Raw genomic sequence first — 20,287 nt, 5'->3', positions numbered from 1 at the left:
GCAAGTCACCAAAATTTGTGAAGAGAGATGTGGGGTTGTGAATGATATATTGCAGATGCCCTGAAATGCCAAACGCTTCGATACTCAAAGCAAGCCAACATGCTATGCACGTGTCGCTACCAACACCTTGACACCTTTTATTCACACAATGCTGTCTAATCCTTCTTGCTGCCTTCCCCTTTCCGCGTCCTATCTCTCAGAACGAGATTGATGTCTGGTCGTGCTGACTGATACTGCTGTGCTGGTCTCGATACTGAGCGCTCATTCGTCGATGCAAGCGTCTCCTCTGCCCTTGATCTGCCCCTGTCCCTTTCGTCATCTCCAATCTCAAAGGCATCATCTTGGAGTTCTATGAGGTCGCCCAGGTCACCGCCGACAGCTCCCAGGACAGGTACGGCACTGCGTTTCCCCTGTCCAGGTGTACCCGGCTCATTTAAAAGCTTCTGTGCTTGTGTACCGACCTTCCTTACCCATCCTTCTATAGCACCCCCAAGCTCTTGGAAATCTAAGCCGCTGCCACTGAGCGGAGTGACAGCACCGGATCCGCCATACTGACTTGATGTTCCTGCACCTGCGTCCAACAAACCCGGCGCCCACGGTGTGAAGTATTCCTGTCCGGGTGGAGGAGCCATATTGGGCAGGTACTGAGCAAACTTCTTGTTCAGACCATCCTGCGCTGGCCCAGGGCTTCGCACATTCCTGCCCATTGTACCGACACCCCCTGGTCCTTGCAGACCCCATGCTTTGCCTGATGTACTTCTTTGACGACTGTGGGCCGAGGCGGATGACAGGTTGCTTGACGCGCGCGGTCGAACGGATTGCGAAGGTGAGCTAGTGAGCGGATTTGTGGAGGTGGACGAGCGTGGAAGGTCGACAGAAGCTCGGGGGGTAGATGCATCGGAGTAAGCGAGAGACTTTCGTCGAGCGGGTGGGAAGAAGCCGAGCGCTCTTCGTGGCATGCGGCCAATCTGTGTGGGCTGTTTGTCATTAGGCAGAAGAACCCATGAATCATGCGTCCATGGTGTCTCTGGGTCAGATGAGGGGACGGAGTCGTTCTCTTGGTCCTTCTTCTTTGGCGTGGTCCAACCGTTAGGGAGACCTTGAGTATCTGAGAGAGGAGCCTTGCTATTCGAATCTTCGCCGTACTCTCCCAGTAATAGATCTTCGGCAGGGAGGGCATCTGGGCCTTGGACTCGTTTCCCTTTTACGCCACACGCGTCTACTGGCAGCACGACTTGCTTCTTAATCTGTACACTATCGTTCGGCCACATGCGATTGGCCTTCCGTAGCACAGCTTGCTCGCAGTTGTATTTGATGCTCAGTCCCGCCAGCGTGTCCTGCGGGCGAACGTGGTGTATGTATACAAGTGCATCTCGGTCGTCGTTCTCGCTGGGAGGCGCGGAGGCGCTCATTCGTTCATCCGAATTCCTGCGCTTTATGCGGCCGACAGAGTCCGGCACCAGATGCTCACCGGCGGTCAGTAGGTCTTTGCGCTTCATCGCTCTGACCATTGCCTCTCTCTCTTCGTGTGTTCCAGCTCCGACATGCGAGCCTGCGCCTGCAGGACCCCATTGTTTCGGCGGCGGGGCGCTCGTCGACGTCCGACGCCCATGGCCCGGTTTACGTCTGCGAGTACTTTCAGACTCGCCTGAGGTACCGTCACTGGCCAGGACGGTCGCGGCAATGCCCTGAATAGCCGCCAGCGAGTTTCCCCATAGTCCGGAAAGTGTTTGCGAGGGCGATTTCGGGGTCGAGGTCCCCGAGGACCTTTGAAAAGAGGATGAAGGAGCAGAAGTGACGTTTAGACGGGACGAGGAAGCACCGCCCGTGCGTGCATTCGGGGTGGGAGATGTGTTCCGCGAGTTTAACCTCGACGTGGCCCTACTGGGTCCGCTCTCACTTCCACTCGTCGCATATATATCATCTTCCACTGAGATCAGTCTTCGGGTTCGGGGGCGCAGTGTCGAGTTGCTCTTGGACGTGGACAGCGAGGAGCCATTGGAGGGGTTCATGGCATGCGGACGCCAGGCGGAGTGGGTAACGGTGGTGCTGCATAGGCCAAGTGATTGGAGTGGTCGGGAAGCCGCATGACATGAGGTTACGGGAACATGGCGCAGACGTCAGGAGCAAGGACGGAAGCGCAGTGTCTAGGTCGCTCGGGTATCGTGAGGGTCAACAGCTGGGGAAGGAAGCTACGTAACCCCCGAGTACCACACCCCTTCATTCAAACACGCCCGTGCACTGTGCCGCCGAACCGTCAGAACGTCCCATGCCAAGTCACCTGGGCACCATGCAGAAGGCTCACGATTGATTAAGACGAATTGGATACGTAAGTAGTGGGTACTCTTCGACTTTCACCGCCCCTCCGTGACTTCTCAAACTGTCTGGGCGCCGTGTGACGATAAGGCCAGATAACGACTAGCTTCAGGCCAGAGCTGACTCGGTCACCCCATGCATTCACGACATTACTTCATGGTTTGAGTACCGATCGTGCATTGTCATGTACTATAACACTACTACGTAGCGACACGCAAACAAACGCCATGTGCGTGTATTAAACCCACGGATATCATCATCAGTCGTCATGGTCGACAGAACGAGAAACAGTAAAGACACACTATCGAATAGAACGAAGCTCACACACCCACTGGCCTGTCCGTCACCGGAACGGGCTCGAGCTGGTCGTCGCATCCACATCTTCAAACTCCAGTTCAAACGCGTCCACCTCCTCAAACTTCTTTCTGATAGCAGCCAACTTCTCCGACTGCTCAATGGCTGAGACTTCGGTGGGCTCTGCTTCGTTCTGGTCTGCCGTCTCGTTTTCCTTGTCCGACGAAATCCTGCGACCGTACGTTCGGCTCGACTTCCCTGCTGGTTTTGCTGGTGCAGTCTTCTTGGCGCGACCTGTTTTCTTTGTTGCTTTTGGCGATGCCGGCTTTCCAACCCCCTGCCTCTGACGAACGCGACGTGTTGGCATTTGTAGTTCATCTTGATCAGAGTCCACTTGCTCAATATCATCCGACGAGTCAATCTCAAACTCGTCGCGATCCCGCAAGCGATTGCGCCGACGTGGTAGTAGTTCTTTGAGTTGCGCGGTGGATATGCTCTGCTGTGCCTTCTTCTTCGCCCTCTGCTTAGCTCTCGCAGGTGTCTCAGTTTCCTCGCCATCCGAGTCCTCGTCCATCACGGGTGTCTTGGCTTGTCGTCCTCTCCTGCGTGGTCGCGTTTGCGCTGGGGTTGGAGGCGGCTTTGATACTTCGCGTTCCGGGCTACTTGACATGGGAGGTGCAAGCGTTTCGCTCAAAGGTTCATCGTCTTCCTGTGTCTGGGCGACGACTTCCTCACGTGTCGGCAGTACTTCTGGTAGGCTCGGGGAATGCGACCGCTCCGACTCCACATCTCCGCCAGACTGTGGACTCACTGGTGGTGACGAGCGTGGCACTTGGACTACAGGCGACAGCTTGCGCTTTGTACCACGGGAACCGGAGCTTGAGATCTGAGTGCCGCTATCATTCCGTGTCTCCTCCTCCGGTACCTGTTTCCGCACGTTGAGGGGTGTTGATTCGGCGTGGGGAAGGAAGTCGTCAAAGTCAAAGTTGTCCGTGTTATCCAAGTCGTCTTGGTCGTTGTCCTCCACGTCCGTAGTCTGCTGCACCATGCGCAACAAGCTTGGCTGCCGTGCTCTGCGCTTGAAGTTGGTCAAAGCAAGTATCGATCTCTCGTGTGCGGGCGTCGCGCCGACTTTGATGGCAGATGGCGGACGGGTGCCGTGAGCTGGTGAATTTGAGCCAAGGGAAGAGAATGTCAAGTCGCCATAGCCGCTATCCTCTTCTATCTGCGATTCTTCGTGTGTTGGTTCGGCTGCAGTTGGCGATGTCTGTGCTGCGGACTTCCTGGCACTGCTCCTCGTGGCCCGCGTCCGCTTTGATGCATTCGATGCAGGAGTCCGGTTCTTAGTCGATGGCACAGGGAGGTCTTCTTCAGCGGGCAGCGCGCCAGTCATGGTGAGCTCTGCCTCGTCCTGAGCCTCCGGTGTCTTCTCCCCCAGCAGAGTCCTGCGCGAACGCGTTGTTCTCGATCTGGTAACGAGGCCATCGCTATCTTCGCTGAAACTATTGGCTGCCTCACTGAGCTTTTTTGTTTGCGCTGGGATGGGTTTCGCCGCCTGCTTGCGCGCGGGGGCAGCTTTCGGTTTGGTGGGTTTCGCGACGCGCGACGCGACTTTCGATCGTGGTGGGCGGGGCATTGTAGCAAGGCGCCAGCGCGAGTGTGTTCAGGTATTAGGAAATATGCGCAGGCAATGAGTGTGTTCGCGATCGGATTGATGCGGGCGGCGACCGTGCGACGGGGATGGGGATGAGGCGCGTCGATGTTGTGACGCACTGGATTGAATTCACCACCTAGCGCCGATCTAGACGCGCGAACACTTGGCTCACGTGTCAGCGCATCATCCACGCAGGCTTGTCAGCATGGCCATTGACAACGCGATGACTGTGTTTTCGGCCTATGTAGTGGCTCGCTGAGGCCTAGTGGTATCCTGAACCTGCACGACGTGTTGAGAATGTCCGCAAGGCAACAACGGTTGGAGCGTACATAGCTGCCTTCACAGGCCCCAGATCTCACTTTTCTTGTCCATCTTCACTCACACTCCAGTGGCATCATGAACGCTCTACACTATCCAGATTCGTTGCAAGAATATGCAGTATCTGAAAAGGTCTATCTAGAGCAGCACCCCGAGTACAATTGTCTCGTCACAGGCTCAATTGTGTTCAACAAAGAAGGCAAGCTGCTGATTGTGCAGCGTGCAGCGGAGGAAAGAGCGTTCCCTGATGTCTGGGTGAGTCCATGAGGAAGCTACGAGTCTCACGGTGCTAACACCAAAAAGGAGGTCCCAGGAGGCAAGGTCGATGATACGGACCACACAATTTTGCATGCTGCAGCTCGAGAGCTCAAAGAAGAAGCTGGTCTTGAAACGACCCGCATACTGAAGAAAGTCACGCATTTTACCTTCGTAGACAGGACCACGACATGGCTTAAGTTGGTGTTTGAGATGGAAGTGAAGAACGCCGACACGGTCGTCTTAGACCCAGTCGAGCACCAGAAGTACCTGTATGCATCCGAGGAGGAGGTTGTCAACGACAAGGTGGGGGATGTGGAGCTGAGGTACATCAGCCCTGCAAATAAGGAGGTCAAGCTGGAAGCGTTCAGACAGAAGCGCGAAGAGTGTGTCGCGTAACGGTCGTAGGCGTTGGTACAGTTGAAACGCCTGATGTATATGGGAAAGCTGACTACTTCACGGGACGACTTCCGAGGCCATGTTCAAGGTATCGGCTGGACTTGACAGCACATTTGCGGTCGTGTGAGCAAAGCCAGCCCCTTTAGACCATAGTCTGCATGTGAAAGCGTATCACAAAGTCGAGTTCGCTCATAGAGACGACGATCAGTTGCTTCCCACGCTGTCTCGTCGGTCCGCATATGAAACTGGTGATTGTCGCCAATAGGAGGCGAGCCATATGGTCGGAGAAGTGATCTGGGGTAAGTTGGCAGCCGTGCAACCGAGCAACAAAGAAGGCAGAGTCGAGCCAACGTGACACGGCCCAGAAGCAGCCTAGGTAGCAGTGCAATTTCTGGCGTGTGAGCGAATATCCTGTCTGTCTAGAAAAAGCACGTTTCGTGTCGCAATGGTAATAACTGCCTTGCCGTAGCACCCCGGCGCCCGCGCTAGTTCACACTGTGCGTGCCCCCAAAGAACACGACCATTTGCGGACGAATCACAACCTCAACCCTCGACGACCGCGTCAAAGAGCACAGCGACAGCAGCATGTCGGGCGAACACTCCTTCATGGCCAGCGCCGTGCCCGCAGCAGCAGCGCCGCCGCCGCTGGCTGCGCAACCCAGCATTGGGACTCCGTAGGTTGCAGTCGCGCGCAGCACTCCAGCACATGCTCATACCAGCCAGGCCGTCGGCGTCGTCGCAGTCAGTTCCCCCTGGACACCCGTCTTTCCGGCGGCAACGCGCCAGCCGGGCGTGCGAAAGTGAGTGCGACCCATGTCTTGCCTGTATCTGCGCCCCTGATGGTACGAGGGAGGAGCCATTGCGGTCGGTGGGATATATGGTTCAGCTCGCGAGCCTCGGCACCTCGGTCGGCCTGGAGAACGAATGCTAACCACCACGCATCGCAGCCTGCCACGCGAGGAAAGTGAGTAATCAGCCGCGGAACCGCCGTGCTGCCAGAACGCGACATAACCAGCAATAGGTACGATGCGACGCCGCCTCATTGGGGATCCCATGCACCAACTGCACCGCCTTCGGCATCGAGTGCCGCATCCCCCAGCCCAAGCGCAAGAAGACGCAGACGGCCCGGGCCAAGGATGCAGAGAGGTACGCACGCGACCAACCGCCAGCGTGCTATCAACTGACGCGACAGCAGTGACCGCGGCGACAGCGACGACCGCTCGCCCGCCAGCACCTCCGCTGAGCCCCGCGAGAAGTCGACCGTATACAACACCCAGGACGGGACCCCCTCCACCACCGTCTCGCCCGAGTACGCCGCCCAACAGGCCACCCACAACGGCACCTATGTGCAGTTCATGAAGCCCAAGTTTGCGCGCGCCCCCATCAAGGAAGCCGGCCGCGTCGCATACCTTGGGGAGTCCTCCAACCTGTCGCTGCTTGTGCACGACCGCTATGGCACCACCGATGTCGTCCACTACCCGCTGCCCGAGAACGTGCGGGGCGCGAAGGCGCGGGTCAATGAGATGGACAACATGGAGATTGAGATACTGCATCAGCGAGGCGCCTTCCTGCTCCCACCCCGGGCGTTGTGCGACGAGCTTGTCGAGGCTTTCTTCAGATGGGTGGCTCCGGTCGTGCCAGTCATCAACCGCAGTCGCTTCATGCGCCAGTATCGAGACCCCAAGAACCCGCCCTCGCTCCTTCTGCTGCAGGCCATACTCCTGGCAGGCTCACGCGTGTGTACCAATGCGCAGTTGATGGACTCCAGTGGCTCAACTACCCCCGCGGCCATGACCTTCTACAAGCGCGCAAAGGCGCTATACGACGCCAACTTCGAAGATGATCGCGTGACCATCGTGCAAGCCCTCATCCTGATGGGCTGGTACTGGGAGGGGCCCGAGGACGTGACCAAGAACGTTTTCTACTGGACCCGAGTCGCTATCGTAGTAGCCCAGGGTTCGGGCATGCACCGCAGCGTCGAAGGATCACAGCTCACACGCTCCGACAAGCGCCTGTGGAAGCGTATCTGGTGGACCCTGTACAGCCGAGACCGTTCAGTGGCAGTCGCACTTGGCCGGCCGGTTGCCATTGACCCTGAAGATTCCGACGTCGAGATGGTGTCTGAAGATGACTTCATCGACGACGAGACAGAGCACGCCGCAGAATACCCACCAGATCCGATCCATGTTCAGTTCTTCATCAACTATGTCAAGCTAAGCGAGATTATGGGCTTGGTCCTATCACAACAATACTCGGTAGCGTCGAAACACCGCAGGGCGAATGCCATAGACCTGACACACAGCGACATGGCCCTCGCCGACTGGCTGCAACACTGTCCGCCGGAAGTGCAGTGGGAGCGAAATCGCCATCATTTCTGGGCTGCCTTGTTACATTCGAATTACTAGTACGTCTATGCATCCTTTAACCCTGACGTAGACTAACGCTCGCAGCACCACTTTGTGTCTTCTGCATCGCGCACACATGCCACCAGCAGGCTCACCCAAAGCCACTCATCTAGACGGTTTTGGTGAAGCCAACGCCTACCCATCACGAAACATTGCGTATCAAGCGGCCGCTATGATCACATCCATCATTGAAAACCTCAGAGCTCATGACGAGATTCGGTATACTCCGGCTTTCATCGTCTACAGCTTGTTCTCCGCCCTCATCATGCACGTCTACCAGATGAAGTCGTCTAATAAGTCTGTCGTTTCAGCGACTGAGCAGCGACTGCAGATCTGCCTGGATGCCCTCAAAGAGGTCTCCAAAGTCTGGCTTGTCGCAAAGATGGTGCACACTCTCTTCGAATCAATTCTTGGGAACAAGCACCTTGAAGAGCGTCTGCAGAAAGCTGCCGGCCGCAACCATAAGAAAAACAAGGTCCCTTCGGTTCCACCGCCACCGCCACCGAAGCCTGCCCAAGAATCATCGAAACGAAAGTTCGATGATATGGACCTAGGCTTCCCCGTTCCAAGTGGGCCGCCATCTGCTCAAGTCTCCTACGAGCGGTCCAGACCGCAGACTCCTGCCGTCACACCTTCGCGCGAGCTGCAACCCCAACAGCAGATGCCGCAGATGACTACTGGATCTCCACAGATGAATCGGCAAAATCACGACGCATTTATGGGCCCTTCACGGTCAGGGACGCGTCCTACGACCCCGTTCAATCCTTCCTACTCGTATCCAGGAACGCCACCGGATCTTTTCCTGGTGACCCGTGATACCCCTAATATTAGCCAAGAAGTGTGGCAGAACTTTCAGCCCGACCAGCTGTTCCCTGCCGACACACAAGTCAACTTTCCCCAGATGTCACCCATGCAAAATCATAGCCTTGTAGATCCTGCCTTAAGTCAACCTCAAAACATGGCCATGCCCTCTCAACAGACTGCTGGGGGCCAGTCACAGATGCAGAATCCACCGTCAAACACGGGCATCTCCAGCGGTTACGAGCATAATAATACTCAGGCCTGGCAGCAACAGATGGAGATGATGTCGCAGAACCAGCAACAGCACAGCGCACAGGATGACGCTTGGAGTCAGAGCTCCGGAGGCCGGCCCAACCCCATCGTGCCTATGAGCTTGAATGTCGATGATTGGTAAGTCGAAATTGCGGTTCTGTCTAAATACTGTCACTAACTCTTCGGCTCAGGTTCAACTTCTTCGGCATCAACGGTGAAGCCGACATGTCACATCTGTTTCAGCAAGGCCCTGCTTAGACCCACAAGCGTTTGCTTTTGTGATTGTTCGATTGCTTTGTGTTCAAGCTTTGCTCCGCGTGTAAGCATATCAGTAGCGTGGATTCAGTTGTTGCATGGATACATATCTCTACCAAAGGTTCAAGGTAGCAGCGTGTGGGTTCTGTACGCCCCGCGTACAAAAGAAGATGATTTGGCATACTACAGGACGACATTTTTCGGCATACTACTTCTCTGTGTCCGCTTCAATATAAGCTACCATCAATGCATAATACTCGCGTGCTTGGACGGATTCCACGATGCACACTTGTGACTGAGGGTGATTATGGTCAGATCTTGACAGCTTCAAAACCTTCACGTCAAGACACTCCAATCCAATGCCCCGTGAGGCCTTCGCTAGATTTCATCTGTCTCATGTGCATGCTCTTGGGATACGTCGCTGATGATTGCCATAGAATACTTCTAATCTGGGTTCATGCTATCTTTCGTTCTTACGTGGTCATCACATTTGTGTCGAAATTATGATTCAGCACAGTCTCCAGTGCTAAGAAGTCCGAAGCTCTCAATTTCGACGGAAGATCCACCCGTGGACCGGTTGGCTCCCCGCGTCATAAGCCTATGCAGGCCCGATTGGGTTAGCACCATTTCGGTTTCGGGAACCTCGCAACTTCACGTACCTAAGTACGCGAGACTGATACAACAACACCGTGAGCTCGACGTACACTAGCCGCCCAAGGTCAGATCACGACTTTATTACCAGGTTCGTAAATGCCCCTTCTTGAAGCCCTCCAAGTGCACCCATTCCTTCTGTTGCCCGCATAAACCCCAAGGTCGAACCGGAATCGTACCACGCCGCACATCGCAATGCAGCCACCCACGACTACGACACCGAACGCGCCCGAATAACGGCCCTACAACGATTACGATACCTTTACACAGCCGTACTCACTACGCGCCTCCCTCAACTGCTTCGCCGCAGCCTTGTCATTCGCTCGACCAAGTACCTGCTCCCGAATCAAACAATACTAACTTCCTCTCTCGTGTAGGTTAGGGCGCATCATTCCTACAAAATACGCCCCGACATGTTTCAAGCGCAACAAAATCCGGGCCGTGGTGCCCCACTCGGTGCGAATAGGTTGCAGAATGGCAAGATGGGTGAGGACAATCCCAGAGCGAGTTTGGGCTGTATCGCTGATTGCTGTCTATGCAGGTGCTGCATCTCAATGGGGGTTTGGAGCTCCAATGGGTGCGCCGGGCCTATCGAATGCGCAAACACGAACAAACGGCGGGGCCATGTCAAGCTTCGCGCAAGCAATGGGTGGCTCGCAGCCACATACGCCGCTGAATCTTGAGTAAGTCAACACACAAAATGTCTCCGAAACGAAAGAAAGGAGAGTACCGAAAGAAGACTTCCCAGCTCTACTCCGAGAGTCCGAAGGACGTTGAGAGACACAAGCTAAATGTTGATGACCATAGGGAATTCCCTTCGCTGTCGGGCGCGCCGCAAGCGCAACAGAACACCACCGCACAGCAGATGTGGTCGAACCCCACCCTACGAACCACCCAGCAAGCCCAGCAAAACACGATCGGACGTCCGCAAGGCCAAGGTCAACAACAGGGCCAAGGGCAGGCTACACAGGCTACGAATCAACAACAGCAGAACCAGGGACAGGATGATTCATCCCAAAGCCAGTTCTCTGGTGCTGGGGATGATTATCGGTTTGGAGGACAAGGGGGTGTCGGACAGTTGGGGGGTGTTCAGCCGCAAACAGGCAACATCGAGGAGTTTCCTCCACTAGGGGGTGCTGGCGGAGACATTCCACAAGATCGAAGAGCTGGCCTGATACAGAACGCAGCAGCATTCGGTGCGAATGGAAACAGCGCCTTTCCTGGGCTCGGACAAACGCGGAACGGCCTCTCAAGCCCGACAGATAGCCAGCAAGACCGGAGCATCAACCCCACTGTGGGTGGCAGGGCACCGCCAGGTACATGTAAGCAAGAGGTTTCAGCCATCATATCAGTCACTAACGATGATAGCATCACGGGCACCGTTTGAGAACATGCGGACAGGCAACCAAGCGGATGTAAGTACAACATGCAACTGCGCTGTACCTTGGCTAAAACCATGTAGGGAAACCAACGGATAGGACAGCAAGGCAACATGTTCTCCCTAGGTCCTCAGACAAGCATGCGAGGTGGTGCTGATCTTGCCCCGGGCGGCCAACGGCAGCAGCAGAATCAATTCGAGCAAACATTTGGGTCTGATGTTCTCGGCTCCCCAAACGCGCAGAACATGCTACACAAGAAGCTCTCGGACATGACGGACTCGGAAAGATACGGTCTACCTGGTCTCCTGTCTATGATACCTATGGACAGCCCCGACTATTCCTCGCTGGCTATGGGCCAAGATCTGACAGTTCTGGGCCTCGATCTGAGCCGGCCAGAGTACGCGTTCCTTTACCCCGCTCAACGCATCTGCTAATAATCTTCTTAGTAATTCTCCCTTACATCCCACGTTTGGTTCACCTTTCGTGGAATCCAACGTCAAGCCAGTAATCCCACCAGATTTCACTCTACCAGCGGCGTACACTGTAACAAATGTTCCACCACTGCATTCCAAAATGGCCAGCTTCTCCGCCGAAACACTATTAGCTATCTTCTATCAATTCCCGAGGGACATCTTGCAAGAAATTGCCGCACAAGAGCTATACAATCGCGATTGGCGGTGGCACATGAAGCTCCAGCAGTGGATGATGAAGGATCCAGATCTCGCGGCGCCTATCAGGATTTCGCCAAAAGAGGAACATGGATGGTATCTATTCTTCGATGTTAAGAACTGGAGAAGAGAAAGGGTATGTGTTCCGCTCTACCAATGTACTTCCTATCAACAACGTACCAGACACTAATGCGAGTATAGAAAGAGTTTGACCTCAACTATGATCACCTTGATCAGCGCCACGGTAGCCCTGCTATGGCAGGACAGATGTAGTAGGCTTCCTCTTCACACTGAGTGAAACGTCTTATCGCACATGCACCGCTTGGTGGTAACCTCGGCTGGTATGATACCAATAAAGTACCCTGAGGGTCTTACGCCTGGGGATTGAGCAACTGTTCTAGTCTACGCTTCATGCACGTGCTTGTGAGGCGACATCATTCACTATGGTCTCTTGATCCGTGAGACAGCAATTGGCAGGTGTGTGCCTGCTGCTTTGGCCGGCACGTGCCTTCTCTCACTGTTAGCGGTGAGATCGTGACTACCCCGACGCCTTGCATCGACCCTTCTTCGTCCACCATCTACTATACAACCTCACTTTACCCCCTCTATCACCGGTCTCAACTTCAGCGATTCTCGCAAGCACTAACCTGCAGACTACTCTCACAAGATCTTTGTGTCTCCAAACGACGTCAATACTAATACACAGCACTCAATCACTATGTCATCCCCAACTTCGAGCGATGCCGACTATGTTCGGCAAACGCTCATGAAGCTCTCGGTAGCCGTTCGCGAGCTGACTCCAGCCGGGGCGAAGCAAGTTCCGCAAAGCCCCGACCGCTTTAATCTATTGGCGCGTCCTACATACGGCGGCTGTCGTGTCTGTGGTCTTCCCGGCCACCAGTCCATCGACGTCCACCATTCGGCATCGTGTCGCGTTGCTCTTCTCTCGCTCATCGGCTTCTGGGAGGATATCGCGGATCATGTCGCTTTCCTCTATCAGTACTCCGAGCGGTTTCAGAAAGCCATCCAAACGAACGAGCCAACGTATGTAATGCGTCTTGACACCCGACCGCTGAAGGGTGGTGACATGGAGGTCGTCATTGTAGATCGCCTCACAGGGAACTTCCTGAAGTTTATGGCGCATATTCGGGGCATCAGAGCCAAGGTCAACGTGATTCTCAATGAAGATGACTTGGCTAGATATGAGCGAGTGGCGAAGAATCTGGAGGGGTTCTTCTTGGACGGGTTGACTCGTAAGTTCTTTCCAAAACCGCATGGAATAGCCTGAATTGATCTGCTGGTAGTGTCTGACCTCTACGAGCGCAGTATTGCGATGGAGCAGTAAGGCTATGGCTGCATGGGTGTTCACTTTTATCATTGATGCCGGCGATTTCAGTGGGCGTATCCTCAGGCATTCCTGAAGTCTGTTTCTGCACTGAGAACCATATGCACTAAAGGTGACATGTGACGAGCACGTGTTGGCTAGCGCAATACCTAGGTATTAATATTCCTCCTCCTGCACTTCTGAACGTTGAAGCTTGACTTTCGTATCCGCACTTAAGTAACACAGGCGGATCACAGTGATTGACCCGCACTCATAGCTGTACAAAATCACGGTCATTGATCCGCATTCTCTGTCATCGCCCATGCGTTGAAGTAGATAGTATTGGTACAGAAGGGTGGGTGCCACGGTACGCTCTTTCCCACAACCCCAATCCGTCACGATGTCTTTTCAAGCCCCGCTCCACCTTCCGCATCCGCGTTCACTCTTAATCATCGCGTATTTCATGCCTTCCACTAGCACTCCGATAGGCACAACCGAGCTCATACTACAGGGGTTTCCGCCAATAACCTTCGATTGCTTACCAACATATCTTCAACAGCGACGAGATTGCACCAATTGATGGTATCTCATCTGTAGACAGAGGTTTACAGAAGACCTATCCATCGCGCAGAGTTTCTCAGTGCGGGATCCGAGGACGGCAGCGCAAAAGGCGACGACGTGATGCAGGGTCCTCCGCAATCAGTACCAGGTTCGCATCGCAATTGAACCCCGCTCCGCGGTGACAATGAGGTATTCGATCCGGCAAATGATTATCTCAGACCCTGATCGCCTCCCCTCAAATCCATAAGCGATCTGAGTTTGCACATCAGCTACGGGTAACCGACTGACGATACCGCGGGCACAGGTGGATCCGATTGTCGCCAATCGTGGGACTGCCTGTACACGATGCTCATTGACGTACGAGCTTTTCCTGGAGCCTGTTGCGAGAATGTAATTCTAGCTCTCTTCCAACAACACCCATCATTATGGAGGCTAGCAATGCTGCCAACGTCGCACATGCCTCGGATCATGACAAGGGCGCGGAGGTCTTGCTGAAAGCCGTACAAATATCGAGACACGCGAAATCTGAGTATACAACCCAAGATACAATGTCAAGCCCCACTAACATATGCACAGGCAAGGAAACGGTACACGTACTGCCACGGCAGAAGCGAGAGACATGCCGACCCCAGAGGATACGCAAATCATTGAGGATAGATACATCTATGGAGGTTTGGAACGTACCCAAATGCCATCTGATCAGCTTCCCGCGTGCAGCGGCAGTTCACCCAGCACGACCGATTCTTTCTCGATGCTGTCTGCGACAAACCGGCAAAAGCTTGTACGAACGTACGACGACGTAACTACCTCAGGAGTGCCCACATACCCGGCTGTACCGAAGCTTCAGTTCTTGAATATGACGGATACTGTATACCAGAGCAATGCCCTCACTATGCCTCGCCGCAAGCCTCTGCCGAAGTCGTCTCAAAACGAGCTGACTGCGGTCATCGAATATGAAACACCGTTATATCGCCCAGCATCTGCACCTCCTCCGAGAACCACTACATTAATCCATGATACTGAGGAGCAAACTATTCATCCATGCTCGCCTCTAAGTAGGCCTTCCTCGCGCGCATCGACAATGACTTCCCAAGTCTCTGCGAAGTCGCACACAGAGCCTGGACCTATCCACATTCATCCATCCGCACAGCTCCAAAGCATGCAGTCTATCGGCGAGCTAGATGCAAGACTCCATGAAGTCGCCAGTCTGCGTAACTCATTCAGAAGGACGTGGCCCAGCCGTGTAATTAGTGACGCAACGCCTACCGGTACTCCAGAGTCTATATCCAATGTGCCATTGAGCGGTGGAGTTTATGAAGCTCATTCAAGATTGAATAGCAACGTTCTTTCGATGTCCACTGAAAGAGTGTATTTACATGACTGGGCAAGATCGAGCGAATGGGTTCAACCTTGTGCCACTGGTGAAAGCTCAAAGGAGTGGATCGAGGATTTCCTTACTCGCCAGGAACAAGCAAATCGCGACGTACACGGTGAAGGAAGACGTCTGGGCAAGCAAGACAGCAAGTATGGCAGTATCCGCAGCCGAGTGGGTAGTATCGACAAGTTCAGGCGTAAGCTTAGCATAAGGCGTGTTGCAGATGAACGGGGAAGCTTTGAGGCAAGACAAGAAAGGAGGCACGGGCGGGTCTTTGACTTGGACATTGAATCGTCTCCTTACGGCAGGGAAATTCTGCCAATACCTGGAGAAGACTTGGAGAGGCCGGCTATATCAAGGGTATTCTCACGAAATTCCATCACGAATCAGCACCTCAGACCCGAAACCGCTATGTCGAACCGATCGTCCTGGGCCCCTACATCTTCTTCGGCTCTGCATCCAACACCCACGCCAGAACCGCACCATATGTCACTACCATCGCGATGGCCATCTTCATACCCTACTTGCAGCACCTTCACACCAAACCCCTATCATTCGACGCCCAGGCAGCGACCTAAGGTCAAGAAGCATCGCTATCAATCGCACGGCTATCAATCGCATGGCAGAACCGCCAGCTGGGAGAAGCTCAAGGTCAAAGCGGTGACTTCCATAGGCTCGGATCTCAAGAGAAGTATTTCTACTGGTGTTGCGCCCGTTATCACAGAGGGAAAGGACAGTGTGAAGAATCTGGTGGGTAGGGTGGAGAGAGCTGGTGGGAGTATGTCTAGGAAGTTCAGCGCGAGCTTGAAGGATAAGTTAAAGGGTTTTGGCAAGAGCAAGAAGAGCATGGATGTTGGAGGGACTTTAGAAGTTCAAGGAGAACATTGATACCAAACGCAAGATATTTTCAGGGTCTTTAGGCGCATGTTGCACGATACTACATCGAAATTCGCTTAGCGGTTGGAATCAGCAGATTTCTGGGATCACATTGACCTTTCACGACACTCGCTATTTTTATTTCTTGAAGTATGTTCCGATATAGCGAACAGAGTCAATCCAATTTTGAGAGGCATCGCATGGCGACCAGAGCTGACGGTTGAGTCTAGCGTAGCGGCTCGCGGAGCTGTTCCTCAAATCGTCACCACCGCTCCTGAACCACAGAACTCTTATCCGTCAGCCGATGTTTCGACGAATGTCAAGATGATGCAAGGACCATGTGTCAGAGTCCGACGCACTGGAACACGGCACTTACAACGGTACCCCTCGGGACCAGTACACTGGTCCCGCTCAATGGGAATGCTTTCTCTTTACCGCATGATCAACCATATGACCTGTTGTGTCTCGAGCTTCGACAGCTCATAGGCCACTCTCTGAGACGACACGGTCATTACGTGCCGAAGTTGAAGCCAGATCATTCTCCTCCGATTTGTTCGCAACACTCGACATCTCTTCAAACATGTCATGATCATGTCCGAGGCTACCGTTCGACTTCATACCCTTCTTTCGAGCGCCTTCGTACTGAGGATTCTTTCCAAGCGCGTATCAAGGTCCCCACTGTCGAGCCGTCAAAATGCCACGCTACTACCCCACAATACCTCTTCAACCTTCACAACCACTACCTCTTCACCGGGGCTGCAAAGCATACTTCCTAAACAATCACCCGGCACTATACACCAAGCTACGCACCTTCAGCACACACCATGTGCATCCCTCACTCTCTTCCCATCCCGTCTCTGCAATATATCCCTGGCCGTACGTAGCATTCGTATCCTTGTCCCACCCATGTTTGTAAACCACACACTGACTAGTCTTCAGCCTTGATGCCATCCTCCTCCCCAAGCGCAAGCCCAACGAAACCCCTCTAGACAAAATCTACGTAATGTACCACTACCTAATCCGCGGCGACTATGAAGTCCTCCGCAACGAAGTGCAAGACTTCTTCGACCACACAAATTGGCACGTCCACTCCATCCCCGATCCGCGCGACCACGACCCAGAGCGCTACGCCATACTCGCGGCCATCACACAATACCTTGCGCATGGCATCAATCGTCGCATCAAGATCAGTCATGGGTATCGGAAGGAGCCCTTGGGACCATGGAAGACGGCGGCGTATGACGCCTGCTACAATGGCAGGGGTGGTTTACCAATATTTGAGAAATTGGAGAGGGAGCCGAAGTGGGCGGGGAAGGTTAAGAGGGTAAATACTGGGTTGGAGATTTGTCAGAGTTGGAACAGTGCGGTGTGGGGGGATAGAAGGAGTATGAGGTTTGCAGCTAAAGGAATTGTGAGTACGGAGATTGTGGAGTGCTTCATTTGAAGAGGTCGTCTGATCGGCATGGAGTGTTAGGCTCATAGTTTCATGTACTGTTCTTTCTTCGACGTTCATAGCGCGAGTGTTTCCAGGGAGAGACTGGCTCTCTCGCGACGCTATGCTGCCTCGTCTTCGATTTCCAAGTTCCCCACCTTGAACTTCTTGCCTTTCTTGTCCGCATAATCCCCATGATCGTGATAATCTTTCACTCTCTCCCTCACATACTCCAGCCCCCTGACCGGCTCCCTCTCTTCCGCATCTTCGCCAACAAGCCCTAACCTTCTCAACAAAGGCGATGCCACAGGCTTGATATCTACCTCATTCCCCGGTCTAACAAAGTAGAATAGTCCTAGCCGATGGATATGCGCTTGATCCTCCGGTGGTCTAATTACTCTGTGGATAGTCGACTTGAAGTAGCCTGCCGACCAGAAGGACAGTGTGTCGCCAACATTACAGATAATACCATCGGAAACAGGCGGAACGTACTTCCACTCTCCAGCCGGAGTTTTGAGTTGGAGACCTGCCACATCTTGACTCCAGAGTAGTGTCAAGCTTCCGAAATCAGTGTGCGCGCGAGACCAAGTATTCTGAACTTTGGCATCGTCGGCAGCGGGGCGTGGGTGGTAAATCATGTAGCGTAGATGGTCTTCTGATGCGTCGTCATAGCGATGTTGATCTGAGAAGTAGGTCTCGGGTAGTTCCAGGATCAAAGAGAAGAGCGTGAAGATCTTGGATGCTATGTCCAGAGAGCGGCGCGAGAAGGACTCGATCTCTGGGCGAAAGGGGTGGAGGAAGTGTGGAAATGGCTCGTGGGAGTTTGAAGGGATGAATTTGGGTATGTTGAGGGATTCAACGTTATCGAGGATCGCGGTACCCATGATTTTCTTCTCGTTGGCCTTGGCTTTGCGTTAGACAAGCGTAATTTGCTTTCTAATGGCATGGATATGAGGGGCGTACAGCACGGTATCCAAAGTAGTTGCCCTTTGCGAAATCACATCGGTACTTTGGGTCGCCCTTCTTCTCTAACGGCAAGTCGAAATAAGCTTGACCAATATCATATTGACGCTCGACCTCTTCCTGCGTTAGACCAGTGCCAGTAACGCTGAAGAAGCCCGTGTGGTGCACCTTCGGCGTTGTCAGAAGGGACGTTTGTCGCACAGTCTAGCTGCCAACTCACTGCGTCTCTCAGCTCTTCAGCCAGTTTTTGTTTTCCACTAGGTTCGTCATACGTAGATAGATCAATGACCTTGATCTCTGCCCAGTCTAGCTTCTTCGTTGTTTGCTTGGGCTGTCCCCACTTTGGAATGGAAGGTGGCTGTTGCAGCGTCGTTGATGGCATGTTGCTGGCAGTAGTTTCAACTTACGAGACTTGGGCGACTTGGAGTCCTGTTTGACTTTTATACATTCTGCGACGTTGTTCCCGGTTATTTCTAGTCCATCGCAACGGGTTGTGTCTCGCTGCATAGATGCGGAGGTGGCGAGCACGCAATACCCCGCTTGATGATGTGCTCGCATGACAGCATCGCATAACCCATGCTCTTCTCGCAATTACCACATCGGTTTGTTCTTCTCAAACAAATGGGTGGTAAAGCATCGTTGCCAAGTCGTGCCTGCCCTGTCATCCGTTCTTGAACTGGCTATGGTCGGGCAATTTGACCGCCCCTTTTGCCGTCTTCTCCAACAATTTCGACAAAGCCTTGCCCATCCATCATCGCACCGCGCAGCCCATCCAAATCGGAATCTGGGATTTCAGCGTAGCTGTCCCAGATGATCTTTCCAAACTCATCGAACCACCATATTTTCACCCTGCTCTTCTCGATAGCTTCTTCGTCTGCCACATACACATAGTTCTGAACTCGGTTAGCCACTTCTCTGATATCGAACAGCTCTTGATCTGTGATGTTGCGATCTACATGACTCCCGTCCTCTTCCCTCTCGATTTGGTAGATGGCACTTCCATAAACAAGTTCACTACCATCTCCATACTCGTCCATTATACCCAAACCATCGGTCAGTCCGGGAATGCGAAGAAGAAGCTGATCCAGGACTTCCTGATCCAGTCCATGGAAGTCATAAAGCGCACAATCATCTAAAACATGGTTCAAACTTTCAACGCAGCCGTCCTCGATGTTAGCCCCAGAAAGTCGTGCAAGCTCAGCGTAGCTTTGGGCCATTGAGGGCTTGTAACATGTCCTTAACCAGACTGTGTTCCACCCTGAGTACCATCTGTTAATGTTGTGTTCTTGGATGGTTTGATGCGGAGCAAATATCTCGTCGATTTGTTTTGTGGTGGGCGAAGGAAGAGATGCTGCACCAGGGACTTCGTCCAGTGCGCCCTGGACCCGCTTGTACAGAGGCTGGGTAGCGTCAATTTTGAGGCCAATGCAATCACGCCGTGGCATCGGGTGAGGCATGCCGCACCCATCTCTGCAGGAGGCTTGTACTGCGGTACCTCCTGGCTATTTCAATCCATCGCTGATGATGGTCGGCTGGCAGCGCAGGTCTGGTGCTTTCCCAATGTTCCTAAAGGCATGTTAATCACTTGTATCCCCATTCTGTTGTATTGAGTTGGCTTACTAGAGCGAACAGATCAAAAGGGGAGCGAACATGTCGTGTTTCGGCTTCCACCGACGCCATTATCTCTCAAAGAACCTAGGTAGAGGACACCGAGTCAAGCGAATCAGTCGCACTTTTTGCGAGTGAGTCAACAGCTTGTCATAGGAAACGTCAGTGTGACTAAGGTAGGTTGCATCGATCTGACGCGCTCCTAGCACACCCAACGCGTGGACACCGCGTGTATTAGTCAGCAAGCTAGCGTACCATCCTGACAGCGCTGACACTGTCACCCAACTCTGAGCGCTCGTAAGGCAAGCATATCTTCGCCAGCGGCGTGGACAATAGTCGATCGTAGGGTAAAATGTCAGATGCACGATGCTTTTCATAGGAAAGCTTCCTGGCCTCGTCGTGTGGAGGCCTTATCGCCAAGATACCATCGGCACTTCCGCATCCTCCGATTCTGCGTTGAGTAAGAAGTACGAGACGTTGCGCATTCCTTGCGGCGGCGGA

General features: G+C 53.6%; 7 protein-coding genes across 7 annotated transcripts; 4 read left to right on the top strand and 3 right to left on the bottom strand.

Annotated features, from left to right (window-relative positions):
• Nucleotides 1-155: 155 nt before the first annotated feature.
• J4E93_006508 (uncharacterized protein) lies at nt 156-1,511 on the bottom strand (the record flags this gene model as incomplete). Its single annotated transcript, XM_049344421.1, has 1 exon — nt 156-1,511. The coding sequence occupies one exon, from the start codon at nt 1,509-1,511 to the stop codon at nt 156-158; it is 1,356 nt and encodes a 451-aa protein (XP_049198075.1).
• Nucleotides 1,512-2,659: 1,148 nt separating this feature from the next.
• On the bottom strand, nt 2,660-4,246 carry J4E93_006507 (uncharacterized protein; the record flags this gene model as incomplete). Its single annotated transcript, XM_049344420.1, has 1 exon — nt 2,660-4,246. The coding sequence occupies one exon, from the start codon at nt 4,244-4,246 to the stop codon at nt 2,660-2,662; it is 1,587 nt and encodes a 528-aa protein (XP_049198074.1).
• A 414-nt stretch (nt 4,247-4,660) lies between these two features.
• On the top strand, nt 4,661-5,236 carry J4E93_006506 (uncharacterized protein; the record flags this gene model as incomplete). The annotated part of the gene is made up of 2 exons (XM_049344419.1): nt 4,661-4,837; nt 4,886-5,236. 2 exons carry the CDS (start codon nt 4,661-4,663, stop codon nt 5,234-5,236), a joined length of 528 nt encoding a protein of 175 aa, XP_049198073.1.
• A 585-nt stretch (nt 5,237-5,821) lies between these two features.
• Nucleotides 5,822-8,952, top strand: CTF1ALPHA (Cutinase transcription factor 1 alpha; the record flags this gene model as incomplete). Its single annotated transcript, XM_049344418.1, has 7 exons — nt 5,822-5,910; nt 5,960-6,036; nt 6,184-6,200; nt 6,258-6,382; nt 6,432-7,640; nt 7,687-8,832; nt 8,886-8,952. 7 exons carry the CDS (start codon nt 5,822-5,824, stop codon nt 8,950-8,952), a joined length of 2,730 nt encoding a protein of 909 aa, XP_049198072.1.
• A 1,061-nt stretch (nt 8,953-10,013) lies between these two features.
• Nucleotides 10,014-11,920, top strand: J4E93_006504 (uncharacterized protein; the record flags this gene model as incomplete). The annotated part of the gene is made up of 7 exons (XM_049344417.1): nt 10,014-10,086; nt 10,142-10,283; nt 10,408-10,922; nt 10,969-11,015; nt 11,063-11,376; nt 11,426-11,783; nt 11,849-11,920. The coding sequence occupies 7 exons, from the start codon at nt 10,014-10,016 to the stop codon at nt 11,918-11,920; spliced, it is 1,521 nt and encodes a 506-aa protein (XP_049198071.1).
• A 445-nt stretch (nt 11,921-12,365) lies between these two features.
• On the top strand, nt 12,366-12,935 carry J4E93_006503 (uncharacterized protein; the record flags this gene model as incomplete). Its single annotated transcript, XM_049344416.1, has 1 exon — nt 12,366-12,935. One exon carries the CDS (start codon nt 12,366-12,368, stop codon nt 12,933-12,935), a length of 570 nt encoding a protein of 189 aa, XP_049198070.1.
• A 4,402-nt stretch (nt 12,936-17,337) lies between these two features.
• J4E93_006502 (uncharacterized protein) lies at nt 17,338-18,560 on the bottom strand (the record flags this gene model as incomplete). The annotated part of the gene is made up of 3 exons (XM_049344415.1): nt 17,338-18,117; nt 18,179-18,346; nt 18,399-18,560. The coding sequence occupies 3 exons, from the start codon at nt 18,558-18,560 to the stop codon at nt 17,338-17,340; spliced, it is 1,110 nt and encodes a 369-aa protein (XP_049198069.1).
• Between the last annotated feature and the right edge of the window lie 1,727 nt (nt 18,561-20,287).

Source organism: Alternaria ventricosa (assembly GCF_023758065.1).
Source record: "Alternaria ventricosa strain BMP 2768 chromosome Unknown scaffold_11, whole genome shotgun sequence".
Classification (NCBI taxonomy): domain Eukaryota; kingdom Fungi; phylum Ascomycota; class Dothideomycetes; order Pleosporales; family Pleosporaceae; genus Alternaria; species Alternaria ventricosa.
Note: the sequence above shows the minus strand (reverse complement) of the source record. Positions and strands in the feature narration are given on the sequence as shown.